The sequence below is a fragment of the Takifugu flavidus genome, chromosome 14, assembly GCF_003711565.1.
Source record: "Takifugu flavidus isolate HTHZ2018 chromosome 14, ASM371156v2, whole genome shotgun sequence".
In the NCBI taxonomy this organism is placed as follows: domain Eukaryota; kingdom Metazoa; phylum Chordata; class Actinopteri; order Tetraodontiformes; family Tetraodontidae; genus Takifugu; species Takifugu flavidus.
This window is the reverse complement of record NC_079533.1, coordinates 7,742,240-7,760,191: the sequence shown is the minus strand read 5'-3', so window position 1 is coordinate 7,760,191 and position 17,952 is coordinate 7,742,240. Positions and strand designations below refer to the sequence as shown.

At 47.6% G+C, this 17,952-nt stretch overlaps 4 protein-coding genes across 9 annotated transcripts in view; 1 reads left to right on the top strand and 3 right to left on the bottom strand.

The window, feature by feature from the left end:
• LOC130538094 (ryanodine receptor 1-like) overlaps positions 1-5,840 on the bottom strand; it is a 35,054-nt gene extending 29,214 nt beyond the window's left edge. For 4 of the 5 annotated variants that reach the window (XM_057055341.1, XM_057055342.1, XM_057055343.1 and 1 more), the window contains exons 1-19: positions 5,645-5,837; positions 3,575-3,694; positions 3,406-3,504; positions 3,286-3,306; positions 3,071-3,145; positions 2,916-2,994; positions 2,723-2,835; positions 2,534-2,633; positions 2,364-2,460; positions 2,172-2,246; positions 1,936-2,092; positions 1,681-1,845; positions 1,478-1,599; positions 1,218-1,404; positions 1,014-1,149; positions 830-925; positions 553-671; positions 350-483; positions 20-261 (exon numbers count right to left, since the gene is read on the bottom strand). In XM_057055341.1, the coding sequence (XP_056911321.1) occupies positions 20-261; positions 350-483; positions 553-671; positions 830-925; positions 1,014-1,149; positions 1,218-1,404; positions 1,478-1,599; positions 1,681-1,845; positions 1,936-2,092; positions 2,172-2,246; positions 2,364-2,460; positions 2,534-2,633; positions 2,723-2,835; positions 2,916-2,994; positions 3,071-3,145; positions 3,286-3,306; positions 3,406-3,504; positions 3,575-3,694; positions 5,645-5,692 (2,185 nt within the window). In that variant the 5' untranslated portion in view covers positions 5,693-5,837. Of the gene's footprint in view, positions 1-19; positions 262-349; positions 484-552; positions 672-829; positions 926-1,013; positions 1,150-1,217; positions 1,405-1,477; positions 1,600-1,680; positions 1,846-1,935; positions 2,093-2,171; positions 2,247-2,363; positions 2,461-2,533; positions 2,634-2,722; positions 2,836-2,915; positions 2,995-3,070; positions 3,146-3,285; positions 3,307-3,405; positions 3,505-3,574; positions 3,695-5,644 lie in introns of all 5 variants that reach the window. The other variant, XM_057055344.1, reaches the window with a different exon arrangement.
• Positions 5,841-6,396: 556 nt separating this feature from the next.
• On the top strand, positions 6,397-13,216 carry nfrkb (nuclear factor related to kappaB binding protein). The gene is given in 27 exon segments (XM_057053663.1): positions 6,397-6,460; positions 6,764-6,905; positions 7,011-7,212; positions 7,307-7,434; positions 7,519-7,690; positions 7,768-7,872; positions 7,952-8,025; positions 8,113-8,194; positions 8,281-8,473; positions 8,548-8,659; positions 8,737-8,863; positions 8,972-9,049; positions 9,147-9,223; positions 9,354-9,400; positions 9,487-9,547; positions 9,651-9,825; positions 9,907-10,013; positions 10,107-10,230; positions 10,351-10,430; positions 10,583-10,782; positions 10,886-11,150; positions 11,234-11,410; positions 11,551-12,139; positions 12,142-12,275; positions 12,465-12,571; positions 12,713-12,848; positions 12,926-13,216. Coding segments are annotated over 26 exon segments (3,810 nt in total). The 5' UTR covers positions 6,397-6,460; positions 6,764-6,779; the 3' UTR covers positions 13,058-13,216.
• A 56-nt stretch (positions 13,217-13,272) lies between these two features.
• Positions 13,273-15,491, bottom strand: tmem45b (transmembrane protein 45B). The gene is made up of 6 exons (XM_057053667.1): positions 15,267-15,491; positions 14,581-14,840; positions 14,301-14,513; positions 14,039-14,223; positions 13,818-13,960; positions 13,273-13,512 (listed from the first exon to the last, which is right to left on the bottom strand). The coding sequence occupies exons 2-6, from the start codon at positions 14,768-14,770 to the stop codon at positions 13,404-13,406; spliced, it is 840 nt and encodes a 279-aa protein (XP_056909647.1). The 5' UTR covers positions 14,771-14,840; positions 15,267-15,491; the 3' UTR covers positions 13,273-13,403.
• A 23-nt stretch (positions 15,492-15,514) lies between these two features.
• On the bottom strand, positions 15,515-17,609 carry gng8 (guanine nucleotide binding protein (G protein), gamma 8). Of its 2 annotated transcripts, XM_057053669.1 has the most exons (3): positions 16,713-17,609; positions 16,112-16,224; positions 15,515-16,024 (listed from the first exon to the last, which is right to left on the bottom strand). In XM_057053669.1, exons 2-3 carry the CDS (start codon positions 16,193-16,195, stop codon positions 15,896-15,898), a joined length of 213 nt encoding a protein of 70 aa, XP_056909649.1. In that variant the 5' UTR covers positions 16,196-16,224; positions 16,713-17,609; the 3' UTR covers positions 15,515-15,895. The 2 variants fall into 2 exon arrangements, with proteins under 2 accessions (XP_056909649.1, XP_056909650.1); XM_057053670.1 differs by lacking the exon at positions 16,713-17,609 and having other exon boundaries at positions 16,112-16,692.
• Positions 17,610-17,952: the final 343 nt, after the last annotated feature.

Below are 17,952 nucleotides of genomic sequence, written 5' to 3'. Positions count from 1 at the left end.
CGCACATCTAGTGCTTTACCTGACCAGAGGTGAAGTCCATCAAATCCATACGAGTACAGGTCATCACCGACTCCGTTCCCCCCCCAGCCCTCCCCTCCGCCGGGGTAAGGACTGTAGCCCTCAGTCAGAGCCCAGCCCACACGCAGGTGATAAGGCTGAGCTGTGAGGAAAGGCTCAACATGGTCCACCATCACCTCAAAATACCACTTCTTATACTGAGTGGATCCTTCACAGGTTCCAAGGAAAATGTTGGGCCTCATGCTGAAGCACAAGCACAAAACAAAACGGAACGCTTTGGCACTGTCGGCATAAAATGAAGACAGAAATGTACCTTCGGCAGTTGATTTACCTGGTTGCATAGTTGATAATGTTGGTCTGAAGCAGGAGATCGCGACCAGGGAGCAGATTCTCTGTGATGAGATTCTGATTTGATCTGACAGCAACACCGTTACACACACACAGGGAGCAGAGAACATCCAGCACCTGAAAATACAGGAAGACTCAAGCGTAAAGAGGCTCAGAGTGTTTAAAATACTGTTTAACCTTCCTGACCTTATGGTTACGGCCATGCTTGTCCAGCAGAGAGATAATTGACTTAATGTGATTCTCCTGGATGATATTCAGCACCTCTGGACTCTCAATCAAAACACAGTACAACACCTCCAGGATTCCTGTCATGGAAATGCCAAAGCTACAATAATAACACTGATTCCATAAAACAACAACACACTACAGTAGTGAAGCAATATTCACTCAAACTGCATCGAAGCTATCGTAAAATGTCTACATAACCAACCGATGCAACCAGTATTGTATGGTGTGCTGTCACCTGAGGACGCTTCCAAGCGATCCAGTTTACTGACCAGCCAGTCGAGGTTGTCACAGAACAGGGCGCAGTTTGCACGATTGCCTCTGATCAATGAAGCTTCGTGAAAGAAGAAAGGCAGAGGAGACACGTGAAGGCCTCATAACAATGGTTACTACGGTAACCTAAAACCACCCCAGGCCCGTACCGAGCAGTTCATACAGTAAGTTGACTATCTCCTTCCATGATTCTGCTGCTTCTTCCCCGGCATACTCTGAAAAGTGGGCTGCTGTGTTATAAACGTTGAGTCGATCCACACAGTCCAAGACAAGGGTAATCATTCCCTGTTCAAACAAAAGACAGGATTAAGAACGTTCATTAGAGACCAATCAGCCATGATCGTAGATTCTACCTCTTCTTGGAAAAGGTTCTGTCTGTTCTTGAGGGAGCGAAGCTTGAACTGCTTTTCCTCGTGCTCCAGCTCCTCTTCGGGGGGTCGGAAGTAGAAAATGAGGTCCTGAAGAGAGAGCACTACTGCGTCCATTGGCAGAGAAGGAGGGTTTGCCGATTTGTTTTTCCCACTCAAGGCATCTAGTCCCCTGGAAACGTGGGGGGAAACTCTATAAATCCGGAGAAACATCAGTAAAGACTCAGATGAAGGTCAATAATTACTTGATGAACTGGTTGAAGAGGCCGGTTGTGCTGTAAATCATTCTGGCAGCTTGGGACTCCTCAGTCTGTGATCTAGCCACTGTTAGAGCATCATCCATGTGGCCCTCTTTATGAAGTATAGCCTGCAATTAAGCACGCATTTAACGCTCAGCATTTGCCAACTTATAGATTTTGTTGTAGGTCGTTTACGCGCGTGGGTTTACTTTTCTCTTTAGAGGACCCAGGCGTGCAGATTTAGCGTCCACGGCCGCATATGTGAGCCACAGTCCCGATGACACGTGCTGCACGAAGCACATGGACTCTCCATATTTAATTTCAGGTGTGCCCATTCCTTCCACGTCACGCTTCTGGGCCACTTCAATCTTCTCCTGTGTGTTTGGTTAGAAATAGATTATTTATTAGAGCAACGAAGGAGGAGAAAAAAGACATTTAAAGTTCCAGCACATGTGACATGTGACCTTTGAGATTCTGAAGCAGAAAGCAGACATCTTGGAATTGGCCTTCTCGGCGTCGACCAAGAGGAGCCCCTTGTCCTCGTCCAGGAAAAGGTATCGGCCTGTTGTTATGTGACGTATTCGAAAAGACTGTCCCCATTTAATGTGGCTCCCACTCCAGCTACAAAAGAGCACGAGCATGTGCAACATTGACTGTCACTGTAAATTCATTGTCCTGATACACAGACGGTGGCGTTTACCCGATACGCAGTGGCTCCAGTCTCCATAGAGATCGTGCGTGACTGCACACGGCCCCTCCTTCATAATGAACAACTCTAAAAAAAAAAAAAAATACCTCAGCTTATGATTCCAAGTTATGACTGACTATTTCCAACCTGTCAATCATCAATTTATTTCAGATGACAGCAGTAATATGTGAGGATATTGGTCACCTGCGCTGGTCGTCCCCTTGGTCGGCTCCTGGAATCGCCAAACACTCGTCCATGTGACCATGGAAGAGTCTTAGCACGTACCCTCCGGAGAGAAAACCTAGAGGAAAAATCATATTTATCAAATGTGAAGAGGCCTTTGAACAAAAGCTGCGTTTTATAAAACGGCCGACCTTCAGCGAGCTCGCACCCTGACATCACCGGGGTCATAGTCCACAGTGTCTGCATGAAGGAGGCATCGACCATCAGGTCCCCGCTGGCGTAAGAGAGATGCTGAAAGAAAAGCGGCGCTTTGGTCAAATAAAGCTTATTTAATAGTATAACTCAGGAGTAAAGATGCGTGGAAATAAAGTGACGGTTACCAGGTAACGCTCAGAAGAAACACTGACAAGAATGAGGTCATCTCCCACCCTGACCTTCTCCCCTTCAGACCTCTGCTTGGACGCTGGATGGATGGTCCACCAGCAGGCCTCTCCTGTGGTGGACAAAGTACCAGTTCAGAAGGTGAAACCAGCACTTGTGTGAAAAGTGTCTGCATTAGAGAGCCAGAGCCACCTGTGGAGTCTTCCTGCAGGCCCACGTCAAACGCCAACTTGTCCGTCAGTGACCGGGACGTCGTCAAGCAGCTCAGGTACTGCAGCAGAGAGGGAAGCGAGGTGACCTCACGCTCAGACCGCCCGTTGGGGGTCGTGCATGTCGAGTGTGCTCACCATGCTGGAGTGGGTGTGTCTCAGGAGGATGGCGTGTCCGTACAGCAGCGTTCTGTGACCCCCACCTTGGGATGACTGGTAAAACATTTTTAAAAAAAGGTTAAATTATCCTGATAAATCCTGTGGTTAGGTCCACCAACGTGAAAAAGGTGTTGTGTTAATGCCCTTGGTCGTTGGGGAACACTGTAGTGTTGTTTGAAAGGGAGCAAATTTACCCATTTATCCAGATCCACAGCCTAAAAGAAAGAGACTGAGTTATAAACAATGCTCTATTATTAAATAATATACCAATTAAATAGAAAAGAGACCCTTTTTGGTCATATTTGCCCCCTCACCTCATCCAGGGAGGTGTTGGACAGCATCTCTTGCAGCGCACGCACAGACAGGGACTGTTCCAAAATGAAGCAGCAGATGGCGAGATCTGGGGGGACGCTCTGAAACACAAGCCCACCACTCACACCCAGCACAGAAGCAGCACGTGTGTCACCTGTATCCCTTCACTACCTGAGCATTAGAGGTGGTCTCAAGGAAACACAGGCGGTTCCCAAAGCCTTCGCAGGAGAGACACACCTTGATCTGTTCTTTAAGAATGGAGGCGGTGCACTGGAGCACCACATGGTCCCCCTGTGGGGGGGGGGGGGGAGGGGTAAAAAAAGAGGAAATATTATCATATTGCTATTAATAGGTCATTATTTAATATAACTTGAGATAAAATGAGCTGCAGCATGAATAAATCTGACATGATTAATTTGAATGGGGGATTAAAAATGGACAAAATATTATAAGTAAATGAATGACCATCAATTAAGAAGGTGACAAAGGTTAAAGAGCAGTTTTCAGACACAGTTTCTCGTAACCTTGACTGGCTTTTGTCTTGACAATGAATTTCTGTCTGTCTGTCTGTCTGTTAGTGACCCAGCTCTCTGTTCCCCCCACACTGGCACCATGATATCAGCCACTCCCACTCTCACCCCCGACTCTCTATTTCAAGCCGCTGCACCTGCTGTTCACACATCCTATTCTGGAAGGCGACCGACATTTAGGATCTAGGATTTGATACAGGGAGGAAAATGATTGGCCCAGATTAGGCAGACGCGGCTGCAGCCAGTCAGCTGGCGTGAATTTGCTGGGACGGGAAACACTAAAAGATATTTGTAGAGAGTCCGAAGAGGCAAATAATGGATGAGTTCCCTTCACAATAGCTTCTATTCTGTCTCTGCAGCACTTTGTGAGGCTGCAGAGCAGCAAATCGACACCTGTTTGCGTCTTCATATCCTGATTAAAGTCATAACTTATTATTATAATTATTATAATAATTATTATTATTATAATGGCCACCAGACTGGAAGGGGGAGAAACAACTATTTTTTCCATCCACATGGGCTTTAATAAGCAGCCACTTAAATGGGCCAAGCTCTCAACCTGTTAATCTTTACACTGTAAATTTAGACCTCAGGCACACGAGCAAAATGAAGAGGGCTTTATGCCACATTGCTGCCATAGTTTTCAAACTCCTTCCAGCCATTCAAAATCAGCTAAAATGCAAATATTAAAACGTCTCAGCACAAATCCAACCATCTCTGGCAGACTTAAAATGAACAAGCCGTCATTAAGTGGATAGAAGCCACGGGAGACACCATCTGTAGACTAGAAGCATCTCTCTCATGCTAACATCAAGGCTACGGTTACCAGAGTACTGAAACGATAGCTGAGCCATCATTGAGTACCGACAGTCCGACCACAGGGCATCTCTGCACCGCATTAGCAGAGCGATCACCACAGGGACGGCGTGGCAGTGAGCAAGGCAACAAAAATAAACGGGATTAACTGGATTGATTAAAATGTTTTCAACCAAACCATTTGTCACTTGAACTTTCAAAGAAGAAAAAAAAAAAACCCTTGAATCTCATTTCAAATTAATGTCCCATTAGGGGGAAAAAGGGCTTGAAGTTGAAGGAAGTGAGAACAATCAGACCCCCCGAGGTGTCGTCAGATATCTGACATCTTGCCCCCATGAATCAGCCCCCATGATCAGAATTTGACATAAATCTTTCTTAATTGTGTTATTTACAGAGACGGTTGTTAAGAATGTGAAAAATGATTATTACAGCTGCAATAAAAAGAGAAAAACATGAATCCAAACAAAAGCATGGAGATGATCTGCAATAATGTAAGGTTATAAAAACCTTTAGGTCTCATTTCTGCTGCTTTGAAATCAGATTGGAATCAACATTTTATTCAAGCTCACGCTGTAATCATTATTAACCACTAATGAGCGAACCTTTATTTAAGGTGTTTGGACTTTGAACTATGTATGTTTGTGCGAATGGCAACAGGAATTTCAAAACAGTGACAGAACAAGTGCGAGTATATAAATAGATAACAATGCCAACAAAAGCAGCCACCTGTCCTTGTCAATCCGGCCTCAGAGAATGTAGAAGTTAAACATAAAGCAAGAGAGCGCAACACTTTATATCGCTCACAGCGCAATAATGTAATACACAATAATCCACTGACTGTCCTTCTTGACTGTGTAAGTTTAATAACAGCTGAGAGAGCGACAGCATCACTTACAGTACGGAGGAATTGAATCTCTTCCTCTCCATCTGCTCCTTCGGCCATCCTTCAAAGGCATTAAGTGGAGCCTTTAGAGCAATAACAAGTTCTTTCCGTCTCGTTGCCTCAGTTGGATTCCTGGTTCCTATTGTAATGTCTGGAAGCCTTCAGAAGGGCACAGCCGGTGCCACTTTCTGTGCGGCCGTAGCTTGAGGCAGAGGGATGGACCGTTTGGTACAACATCATCAGGAGGTGGAGCAAGCTGACGAATCTGAAACAGTGCTTCATATTTCAGGTTATGGGAGTTCTGCCATCATTTCAATCAAATCTGAACAATCACAGTAAAGACAGTAAAGACAAGTTGCATATAGATTTGAATATACACATATGCATAGTCACTACACTGAGGGTGCATTCGAATTAAAGATGTTGGTTTAAAGATTGTTCAGAAAAATTCTAATCTGAACATGTTTATGTTACACTGCACATTTTTCTTAAAATATTAAAATGTAATATGTTACATGACCTAGCTAGTCTTACCTCAAAAATCTGTGAATCTTGCCTTTACCGCCCAATAAGATTATAATGCATGGACGAAACTGGATGCAGAAATATATTTAAAAAATAAATAAAAATACAGAAAGCATCGACTATGACGAAGTGAAAAAAGTTAACAAACTTTCTGTCTTGAAGACATTATGTGGTCGAGCACTACTTCTCTATAGGGGGCAGTAGAGTGCGTAAATGACAAATCCCGGAATCTCATTTAGTAGAAGAAGAAATCGGTGCGGCAATAAAATACTTCCCCCCTCCACAAAACATTAGCGGCGTCGGGTGAGTGCAAATTTAAATAGTTCGTTTAGTTATGCAAACCAGAAAATATATCTATACGAGTGCTGTGAGTACATTGAAATATTATACAGGACCCCAAAATGCTTTAACGGGCTATAGCTTAGCTTATAGAATAGCGCCACAATGAAAGCGTTACTGCACCGAGTAGCTAATGCTTTGATTGTATCCTTGAGTTTTTCCTTCATTAATTGTTTCGCACTTGACGACTTCTAAATCGTGCACTAGTGTAAACGCTTCAAACGTTGGCCTGACTCGTATATGTGTTTGTGTGTTTTCTTCGTACAGGGAGGTGCAGAGAAGAATGGATGCCTTAACCCATATGCTTACAGATCCACTTGACCCAAAAGAAGAGCCTGTTGGACACATCACAGAGGAATGCACGCTTGGCAACTGTAGAGTCAACCTTCCAGAGGACCTCCTGGAGGATGTCAGTTAAATTACCTACAGCCCGGTGTTGACTTGCCGTTCAGTTGTCTGCATGTGTGATTTGCAGTATAGATGTTCAATAATGATTCCCTTTGGTTCACAACAGCCTGACATCTTCTTCTCCGTGGTGAGTGAAAGCACCTGGAGCGAAGTCCTGTCGGATTCTCAGAGAGAGCATCTTCGTCAGTTTTTGCCACAATTTCCTGAAAACAATGCCGGGGAGCAAGAGAGCACCATCAGCGATTTATTCAATAATGGGAATTTTAACTTTGGAAATCCCCTTCATCTTGCACAGAAACTATTCAGAGGTGCTTCTAGCATTTTTTTAACCCACCCATGTGAAATCATGTGTTTTATGAAGTTGTGCTGATCAAAGTTTTAACGATTGTCACCTTCCCATAGATGGGTTCTTCCACCCAGAGGTGGTCAAGTACCGCCAACTGTGTGCCAAGTCCCAGAAAAAGCGACAGTTGTACTCTCTTCAGCAGTATTACCACAGACTGGTCAAGCAGATTCTTGTCTCTAGAAAGGTATGCTTTCTAAATCAAATACATAAAGGGTACCGTTTGTCCCAAGAATTTATGTACAGGCTTTAATGCATCTTTTTGTTGCAGGAATTGCTGGAGTTTGCAGTGCACAATGGTCTGGATTTTCCACCAAAAAGAAAGTTGCTGTCTAAAACACATGCTGAAATACGGGAGCAAAGAGTGAGAAAGAGATTGAGCCGCATATTGAAAGAGGTTAAGACGGAATGTGGAGACAGCAATGCTTCCTCGGACGATGATGGTTTGTAGAAGACCAAGATGTTTGACAACCAAAATACGACATTTCACTACATTTGTATATCTCATCATTGCTTCCAGACGTGTCATTGTGGACCCAAACACCACAATCTCCGTCTTCTCCAACTCCAACTGTGTCACTTAAAATTCTTCCTAGCCTCTCCACCCAAGACATGAAGTCGACTGGTGAGAGATAACTCACTTTGATTGTATTCCTGTGGTAATTCAACCCAAATAAATATTCACTGTTATTTTTTTTCCACAGATAAAATAGAACTAGGGGAACAGGACTTGAGAATAATGCTGCAAAACCATCGAGAGAAGAGGAAGAGATTGCCAGTAGGAAAATGCTTTTTTTTCATAATTATATTTATTTACTGTATTTTTTGGTGCATTGTTTACTCCACCAATGCTTAATTATTTCAGGACCACCCAGATTTGATGACCTCGGATATCAATCTTGGTGATATACTCTCTAGAACCAATTTTAGTCGGAAAGGAACTTTACGTAAGTAGAAAGTGTTTAGTGTGTGTGTTTTAAATCTAATGGCTAGTGCATTTTGTCGTTGAATTCCCGGTACCTTTTCACCCCAGCACTCTGTGATCTGACTCTGCCAAAGAGGAAACTGAAAGATGAGAGAAGGAAGAAGAAAATGAGGACGATAAAAGTGGAAACCGAAGACCCCTGTGAATCTCTCGCCCCTTCAGACTCCCTAGCACCCCCAGCAAACATCATGAACTCCCTCCCAGATACGCCATCAACTCCGCTGCCCAATATCAAGGAAGAGTGAGTCTAGTGCCGTGCACGTGGCAGGAGTCGAACCTAATGTAACCCTCATGTAATATCCACCGTTATTGCAGGACTGTGGAGGAGACTCAGACCAGCACCGTTATAGTCGAAGAAATTGCTGTCAGTTTTTTCAACTTGCTGGAGAGCCTCTTGAGAGCGGACATCCTCAGCAGTACTTCAGTGGTACACACTGTTTGTGTGTGTGTGTGTGTCTGTGTGTGTGTTCTATAAATGACAACATTGAAATGTTGATCTGTTAGCTGGAGGACAAGGTTCAGGCATGGCAGGCATCTCCAGCAAGCTCCCTGAATGTGTGGTTTTCATCTGTTCCGTGTTGGTCCGATCTGGTTGTTCAGGCCCTGCAGTTCCTGGCTGGAGAGACCAAAGGTAGGAAGAAGTATCGTCACACAACCTGAAACGATCAGACCTTGTTTTCTGCAACCCAAGCCAACATGTTCCTCCTGTGTTTCCCTGCGGCCTGACCTGGTCGCTCAGATGGTATGATGGCTCTCCCCAGTGGCTTTTCTCCATTTGTGGAGTTTTCCGACGAAGCGCAGCAGTGGAGGTGGATTGGTAAGAAAGGCCGAGAAGTTGAAGACTCTCTGAATGCAGCCACATCTATGAAGAGTGCCGTTTGTTTGGAGTTTAAAGTCAACCGCTTGTCTTTAAGGCCCTACTCAGGATGCAGAGAAGGACGTCAGTGCCCTCTGTCAGCTGTGGCTGGACTCCAGAGATCTGATCGTCAAGGTCGCGTCTTTAAAATGCACTTTCATCTCTACCTGAAATGATTTAAGTTACACTTTGATACAGTTGTTCTGCTCCGTTTACCGTTTGTTATGTGGCCCAACTCAAAAAGCCTTTTTCCCCCTTCCCACAGACAGAAAATGAAGACCTGTCAGAGATGACCTCTCCCACCCCCAGAGGGTAAGATTATGTGATGGGCTTCTTTTATTAAGTGCTCATGGTGGAATTATTGTGATAATTAACAGCAGGTCTCTCAAACCCTGCAGCTCAACGGACTACGTGGTGCGTCCCAGCACAGGTGATGAGCGGCAGGTGTTTCAGATCCAGGTTTGTGTGTGCTACCAGAAATCTTTTATTGATCTCTTTATTATTATATATTTATCTCTGGGAACTTTCTGAGCCAACATACTTTTTGCGGTTCGTTTGTTAGGAGCAGCAGAGATACAACCAGCCGCACAAAGCCTTCACTTTCCGGATGCACGGCTTTGAGTCCGTGGTGGGGCCCGTCAAGGGGGTTTTTGATAAGGAGATGTCTCTCAACAAAGCCAGGGAACACACGCTGCTCCGCTCAGACCGGCCCCCATATGTCACCATTCTGTCTTTGGGTCAGAGTTTGATTTGATTGTGATTCTAAGGCAGTTCGACCGTTTTGTCTGTGTTTTTGATTCCATTTTTTCTTCCTGCAGTACGTGACGCAGCAGCAAGGTTGCCTAATGGAGAAGGGACGAGGGCAGAGATCTGTGAATTGTTGAAGGACTCGCAGTTCCTGGCTGCAGATGTCACCAGTGCACAGGTGAGACCTTTTATTTCCTCCTGCACCTGTCTTCACCTTCTTAACTTGTTTCTTATGGGGTTTTTTCCCCATGAAACTTCCTTTGTCATCCAGGTGAACACGGTTGTCAGTGGGGCCTTGGACAGACTCCACTATGAAAAAGACCCCTGCGTCAAATATGATATCGGCCGCAAACTCTGGATTTATCTGCACCGCAGTCGCAGTCAGGAGGAGTTCGGTAATGGATCTTTTAGAATATTCCCTCTGCTGGTTTGTTTGACGTTAGCTGATGTTTAGAGTTTAGATGGTTTTAACGTGCTTGCTCGTTTGGTTGAATCTTTTGTTTGTTTGTTCCCAGAGAGGATTCACCAGGCTCAAGCTGCTGCAGCCAAAGCCAGAAAAGCCTTACAGCAAAAACCGAAACCTTCATCCAAGCCTGTGAGTCTGCTCCTGCCAGTTCCCCGAGGCTTCACCTGTTTACTCCAACAAGACGCTGTTAAAATATCAGTACACTGAAATTTACTTACAGTGGTGGTGGGGAAAATGTGAATTTCACTGGATTTTGTGCTTTAAATGCATTTTATGAGCAGAAATCTGGAAGTAAAGATGGGGCCAGTAAAGCACCTGGATGTCAGGAGGGGGGCCAGGATCCTGCCTGTAATCCCATGTCGCCTACCCCCACTACACCCACTGTGACCACGCCTGGGACCCCGAAATCACCTTTACCATATAGCATAGCCACGACACCCACAAAGAGTGGCCTCCCAGATACAGTCAAATCCAGTCCAGGGTAAGTGTGACCCCATACTCGTTAAAAAAAACTATGTACTGATGTATATTCCTGTAACTTGATCCCTGGTAATCATTAATCTTCTGCCCCTGTTTCCTCCCAGTGTTCTTCTAGTTTCTCCTCCATCTCTACCCCAGCTGGGAACCATCTTACCCAGTTCTCAGTCCGGTCCGCCAGTCTCACAGCCCGTCACGTCCCAACACGCTGCCAGGATAGTGAGTCACCTGGCGGCAGGCTCCCTCCCTCAGGTCCGGATGGTTTCTACCCAGTCAGGCCTGGCTTCTTCTGCAGGAAACCAGCAAGCAGCACTGGTGCATCAGACACCCCACCAGATCAGGATGCCGGTGTCGGTATCGGCCATTTCACAGGTACCTAAATAAAAGCTTCTTGTTTTCCCCAGGGAGGGGTAATTGTAAATGTATAACCAACTATGCTCTCTGCCCATTGACAGGCAGTGGTCTCTGTGCCTCTGAGGACTCAGACCGTTAGCAGCCCGGTCCAGGTGCCGACCACCCTCTCTGTGTCTGCTGTAGCTGTGGCCAAACCTCCGACGCTCTCACCTGGGAGTCCGGGAAGCTCGGCTTCTCCTGCTGTGCTGCAAGGTGTGACCAGCCCAAATATCAAACAGGTACACTACTTGCTTGAGGCCTTTTTCCAGGATAATTAGTCAGGTGACGGTGTGAGACAGGAATGCTGACTGGGCAAAGCAGCTCCACCTTCATCGCCGTTGTCACCCTTCTAAACCTGACTGTATTACTCTCGTTAAAGGTGTCCATCACAGGCCAGTTGGGAATGAAGAGTCCAGGAGGCACAGGGATCCCAATTACTGCGACCAACCTGCGCATCCAGGGTAAAGACGTCCTGCGTCTTCCCCCCTCGTCCATCACCACGGATGCAAAGGGACAGACGGTGCTGCGCATCACCCCAGACATGATGGCCACTCTTGCCAAATCCCCAGTCGCAACGGTCAAACTCACCCCCGAGTTCCTGAGCAGCGCCACCACAGGCAACAAGAGCATCTCGGCGACTCTCCACGTCACCCCCCCCCAAGCGTCGCCGTCCTCCGCATCGGGCGCGTTGCCCTGCGCGGCGGAGGTGCAGACCAGTAAAGCGGCCCCCGCGGCCTCCGCCCTCCTGAAGGCTGCGGGTGACACAGCCATCCGCCTGATGCCCACGCTGGCTGTGGGGGACCAGAAGGCGAGGACTTTCACCGCCGTCTCCTCGCCCGACAAGAGCGGCACCACCATTCGGATAATGCCAGGACTCGGTGTCATCCCACAGAAGCAGGGTCAGACCATCACGATGACGACCACCACCGGCAGTAAACCTCTCATGGCGTCTACGTGTGCCAATGTTGTTCCATGGCTGCCAGCGTTGTGGCTGGTGCTAAAGGAATCACGGTAGCTCCGGGGGTCTCCGGGTCCCCTCTCACTCTAGGAACAGCTACAGCTACAGTGCGACAGGTCCCTGCTACAGTGGTTACAACACAAACGGTAAAATAATAATATTTGGAAATGGTGAAATATCCATTTAGCCTTCAGGGGTCGCTGTTGTCAAGGGTGCGCCCTTATTTTATTCATTTTTTTTCCCTTGACCCTATTTTATTTATTTCTTTTCAAAAATAGCCTTTCAAGCCTCCACATTCCAAATCCTCAAGCATGCCTGTGATCTCGTCATTGCAGGGAAAGCTTCCCGCACGGATAACGGTGCCGCTGTCAGTCCTTAACCAGCCGCTGAAGAGCAAGAGCGTGGTGACCACACCTTTGGTAAAAGGAAGCATTAACACAAAGTAAGCCTCATTAAGGATAACGGACAATTACAGCCTATTTCTCATCGTACTTTTCATGTGTAAAACCCCAAATCAAAGTCGTAATATTGAAACGGTTTAAACATTAATAAGCATTTCGCTGTTTTCTCTCTGCGTGAGCAGTATCAGCGGCCTGGGCAGGAACATCATCCTGACCTCGGTGCCTGCCGGAACAAAGCTGATCGCAGGGAACAAACCAGTCAGCTTCGTCACAGCTCAGCAGTTCCAGCAGCTTCAGCAGCAAGGACAGGCCACACAAGTGAGCGCGCCTCTTGTTTTTCCAGCTGGAATTGAAAATAATCTTCAGAAATGGGACAAACGCTCGTTCTTGTTTAGGTCCGCATCCAGACCGTCCAGACGCAGCAGCTGCAGCAGCACGTGGCCGCGGGCTCCCCAAAGTCCGTCTCCACGGTCGTCGTCACGACAGCAGCTTCACCTAAACGCCCACCAGACCCACCAGCTCAGTGAGCTCCGCCTCCGTCGACGTTCAATGCAAAAACACAGATTTGAAAAAGGCTGTTTCACGTAGCATTTCACATACGTTACAGTAATATCACCGTTCTGTCTAGATCGCCCTGGCACTTTGTAATCCGACTCATAAAAGTGGAATAAAAACTTGTAATTCTGTTTGTTCTTTAGTTGTTGTTTTTTTTTATATTGGACAAACGGTAAATCTGCAAATATTTACATGCACCATATTTTATTTTCACATTTTCCTTCAATGAAAAAAGAAAAGAAACAGTCTTGCTCTGAAACAATTGCATCATTATCATCTAACAAGTACAATTAGCTCAATAATGATAAATTATAACTTTCACTCTTCGTCCGATGCTTCCAACAACGCTTTCTGGGAGCTGGATTTGGAGGTGTTTCGCATCCCGATCTCGACGTCGCCTCCTCTTCCCGACAGTCGATTCACCGCCCTGTTGAAATTAGAATCAACAGTACGGAGATTAGGGCACAAGGACAGCATAATCCCAGACCTACGAAGGCCTTGCGTGGCTGCTCGTGACTTCTCTTTCAGTTCTGTAGCATTAGCTTTAAGGTTAGCCTGAGCTGTGAAATAGGTGGAGCGCAGCTTCATTAGCACTAAAAACAGCATGAATAGCAGGTTGTAGCTGCATTGACAGGTGAACCTGGTTGTTTATGCATGTTCGCAGTGGTTGAACTTGTTTTTCAGAGTTGATGGAGCTCATTCGTCCCAATCGTGCAGGCTGAACTGTCTCACCACCAGACTGTCGAGTAGATGCACGCAACCAGAAGCAGGGCCACGGCCAGATGCCAGCAGAAGCACATGGTGACGAACATCACGTTGTCGTGCTGGTTCAGGTCCCACTCTGGTCCACTTAGTGGGTAGAGAACAAAACCGATCTGAAAGGACAGAAATGAAGAAACGTTTAGTCACAGAATGTAACATTCTGACATTTTAGGGGGGAGGGGGGGGATTACCTGGTAGAACCAGGTGCCCTGCAGGATGAACATGCAGCTACCGAAGAGCTCCACAATAACGTTGTCTCTCATGAACACCTCCAGCATGGCGCTGGCCGACCCGCTGAACACGGCCACCAGCAGCAGGGTGTGAATGTGAGCGTCCAACGGAGGCCGGCTGTGCACGTGGTAATAGAACAGGAACCCTGGGGAGGCAGGACACGGCCCGGGTCAGGGAGGCACACCTTCGGGGAGGGAGAACCACAACACTTTCGCACGTCACCTTCGACAAATAGAGCCATGGAGAGGGCGAGGCGGTCCACGCCGACCGGCACCAGTCGGGACGCGGTGCTGGCGAGCAGGACTATTCCATAGATCCCAAAGAACAGGTACATGGTGCTGTGCTGCCAGTTCATCAGCTTAACCCAGGAGTTGTTCTCTCTGTCGTAGAGGTGGGCGTGTGGCCCGCTCACCACAAACTGTTCCACCATTATCCCTGCGGGGGGACACCTGCGGTCAGACCAGGAGCACTGGTGGCGTGGTGGTGCGAGAGGAAAACTCACCGACAAAGGAGGCGAAGACCGCCATGCCGCCCTCGCCATAGTTCATTCTTTTGAAGAAAAGCGGCACCACCGGCCGACCTTTGGCCTTGTTTCTCCTCCAGTAGTGATGGAGGACGTATTTGACCGTCAGCCAGAGGCCCAACAATAGGAAAAACCCGCCAGGGATGGCATGTCCTCCGAAGCTGGCCATGGTTAGGCCTGGAACAGCAGACCGTCAGGAGCGCTTGCCTGGAGCGTTGTGTCACCTGAGAGGTAGAAAGCTACAAGCAAAAGAAGATCGGGTCACGGGAGGGGCAGAGAACCTGCCGATTTGTCTAACAAATGGGAATTCAAATCAAGCCAGGGCCTCGTTGGGCCCGGACGTGCTGGTCAATAATGTTAAAACGCTGGCATTGACCCGGGAGCTACCAGGAATGTTAACAGATAAATATTCAACAGTCAGCCTTTGTGATTTTCCGTCACTTCCTTGTGTCGCCAGCTCTGCGATCGTGGGGGGTGGGTGTGTTCTGAATGTACGTGCTCAGCCAGACAAGTTTTTCCTGGTCGTCTCCATGTGACTCCGGTCGACAGGTAAACCAGCGTCACTGCCAGGCAGCAGGTGCTGTTAGCTCTGTGTGTTTATCAAGGCAAACTGGTATTTCAAGACTCAGCACAGGTGTAACATTGGAGGGAAGATCAGCACGTACCTTATCCCCTATATGCTGCCGCCCCCTCGCCTCAAAGAGCTCCAGGGAAATCTGTGGATGTTCGCAGCTGTCGGAGTGAGGACACGCAGGGCTGCCAGAGAGTGTGCACACCTGTTGTCTGAGCGCCCTACCTGTGACTGACATCAAAGCTCCGCCCTGCGCTCCGATTGGTCTCCAGCACTGAGGGACATCCTCTCGGGACCCTGCTGCAGCGATGTGATGGGAGAAAACAGCACCTGCCCAACCTGTGCGCTTATTTTAAGTGGTTTTTTTATTTGTTTTTGGTTTATTTGCACGTTCCCAAAAAATTCCAACAGTAATCATGAATATCAATGTCAATACAGGCAGATTAAAGGTCTCAAACAACAACAAAAAAAGATCAAAGCAGCTCTTCCTTATTGCCAGCTGGAGTTAATGTGTAAGCTCAGGTCTGTGTGTGAGGAGGGGCCAGCTGGTTCCAACGTGACGCAACCTTTGAACCCAGTGATACCTTTTATCGCCGTCATTCACGTATTCAGGTGAGGGACATTTCTAAAGTCCAGTCGCCCGAGATTGAAACGACATTTAAACAGACACGAAGGTTTCTGCTTCACGTGACGCGGGGCATTGATCCAAAAGGGGGGGGTGGGCTACAAGATTGTGCAGAAGAGCTTCTTCTCCCTAAAGGGGTTCTCAGAGGAAGGCACCGGGGTCACCAAAGGGTCCTCCTTGGCGTGGTTCTCACAGTAGGCCATCAGATCCGCTGCAGCCTTGGACACCTGCAGGGAAACAACGAGTTCATCGTCTGAGATAGTAGAAATCGTCCCACTGAACCAGAAGACGCCTGGGCGTCGCTCCTCGCTCACCATCATCCTCTCGATGTTCACCTCCAGCTTCAGCTGTTCTACGGTCTTCCGGGCATCTGCAATCTTGGCCATGTTGTTGGACATCCCTCGTCCCCCCGGTAAACGCGGACAGCCTGCAGGAAAAGACGAAACATGAAGTTCTAAAGAGAGAAAATGTCAGCGCGCATGGACGCAGAGCGACGCTTCACCCAGCAGAGGAGCGCGAGGGTGTTGCTGAAGGGGCCGTCGGGGTTGGAAGCTGTTTCAATTTGCTTGTTAATTCTGCTCCCTGGGCATCAGCTGCGAGTGGCTCAGGGAGGGTCTCGGGGGGGGGACGGCCGCTCAAAGATGCAGCCATCATGGCGTTAATCACCCCAGAGTGGCTGTGAGCGTTCGGGGTCAACAAAGATGCTGAGGCAGAAGATCAGAGTTGAAGGTGCGATGAAGAGCTCCGTTAATTAGCAGCTAAGAGAGAGCAGACGGTTCTGCACGCTAACCTCAGCTCAGGTGCAAATGTACAGATGATTCCATCCTTCAGCACAAATTCTCTAAAAAAATACACATTTTTGAGGTCCTACAGGTTAAAAGAAAGAAGAAAATGAATGTTAAAACCCGCACTCACCTCACGAGCAGCCTGAGATCTCTGCTGTGCATGAAGCTCTTCCAGCCCTCAACAGGTTCTGTCTCCCAACGAGAGTGATGGCGAAGACAAGGAGAAGGGCTTCAATTGGTTCCCTTCTTTAAATAACAAGCGCTGGTTCTGCCCACAGGATGGGCAGAACCCCAGCTGAAGGCATCATGCGGCGTGACCTTCATCTCCTGAGGCTCCGCCGCTCACCCACCTGGGAGAAGACGTAAACATGTAAGTGTAAGTCTCGGCCGCTCTCCAGAGAACCGGGAGGGTTGTTTATCTTGACTCTCATTAATTCTATTATTTACCTTTAAGGTGTCGTGGCCAAATATCCTATTTAATAACATTTATTCTTCCTGTTGGTCCCAAACATTTAAAATAATGCAGCGTACCTCACACACTCACGTTGCTTCCTATCACAACGGTGTCTGGCTTTTATTTCTTTAGTCATCACACATGTGTGACTTTTCTCTGCTACCTAATTATCTGTATCCTTGCCTGTGCAGTGCACGTGCACGTGCGTGTTATTCCACACCTCAGCGGGGGGTAAAGTGGTGGCGTTATGGAGTTAAATGTCAAGTGCCTCATTAACATTTGTTTCTGCGTCTCGCTCGGCGGCGGATGTGGGCCGGCAGGAATAAAGAGCTGCTGTCACTAAACGCTGCACAACGCCACGAGCGCGCCCGTCTTGCATAATGCATGTGAGGGGCCGGAGGCCAGGAGCTCCGAGCAGACGGGGCTAATTTGTGCTTTTGTGATATCTGGATGAATCCATCAGGAGGAAACAGGAAAGAAAGAAGCCCTGAGTGATGCCGGGCCGATGTTGGGCTGATTTGGGCTGATTCTGGCTGATTCTGACTGATGTAGGGCTGATTCTGGTTGATTTGGCCTGATGTCGGGCTGATTCGGGCTGATTTGCTGATTTGCTGTCAGGCTGATTCGCTGATTTGATGTCAGGCTGATTCGGGCTGATTTGATGTCAGGTTGATTTTGGCTGATTTGATGTCGGGCTGATTCTGACTAATGTTGGGCTGATTTGGTTTGATGTCGGGCTGATTTGGGCTGATGTCGGGCTGATTCTGGCTGATTTGGGCTGATTCTGACTGATGTCGGGCTGATGCTGGGCTGATTCTGGCTGATGTCGGGCTGATTTGGGCTGATGTCGGGTTGATGTCAGGCTGATTCTGGCTGATTCTGACTAATGTTGGGCTGATTCTGACTAATGTCGGGC

Coding starts and splice junctions, on each gene's coding strand:
- tmem45b (XM_057053667.1), bottom strand. CDS start 14,770: ATGGCCAGCTTCGGAGGACATGCCATCCCTGGCGGGTTTTTCCTATTG. Junction 14,514..14,580: donor GGTCTTCGCCTCCTTTGTCG/GTGAGTTTTCCT, acceptor GTCCCCCCGCAG/GGATAATGGTGGAACAGTTT. Junction 13,513..13,817: donor ATCTACTCGACAGTCTGGTG/GTGAGACAGTTC, acceptor TAATTTCAACAG/GGCGGTGAATCGACTGTCGG.
- gng8 (XM_057053669.1), bottom strand. CDS start 16,195: ATGTCCAACAACATGGCCAAGATTGCAGATGCCCGGAAGACCGTAGAA. Junction 16,025..16,111: donor TGAACATCGAGAGGATGATG/GTGAGCGAGGAG, acceptor GTTTCCCTGCAG/GTGTCCAAGGCTGCAGCGGA.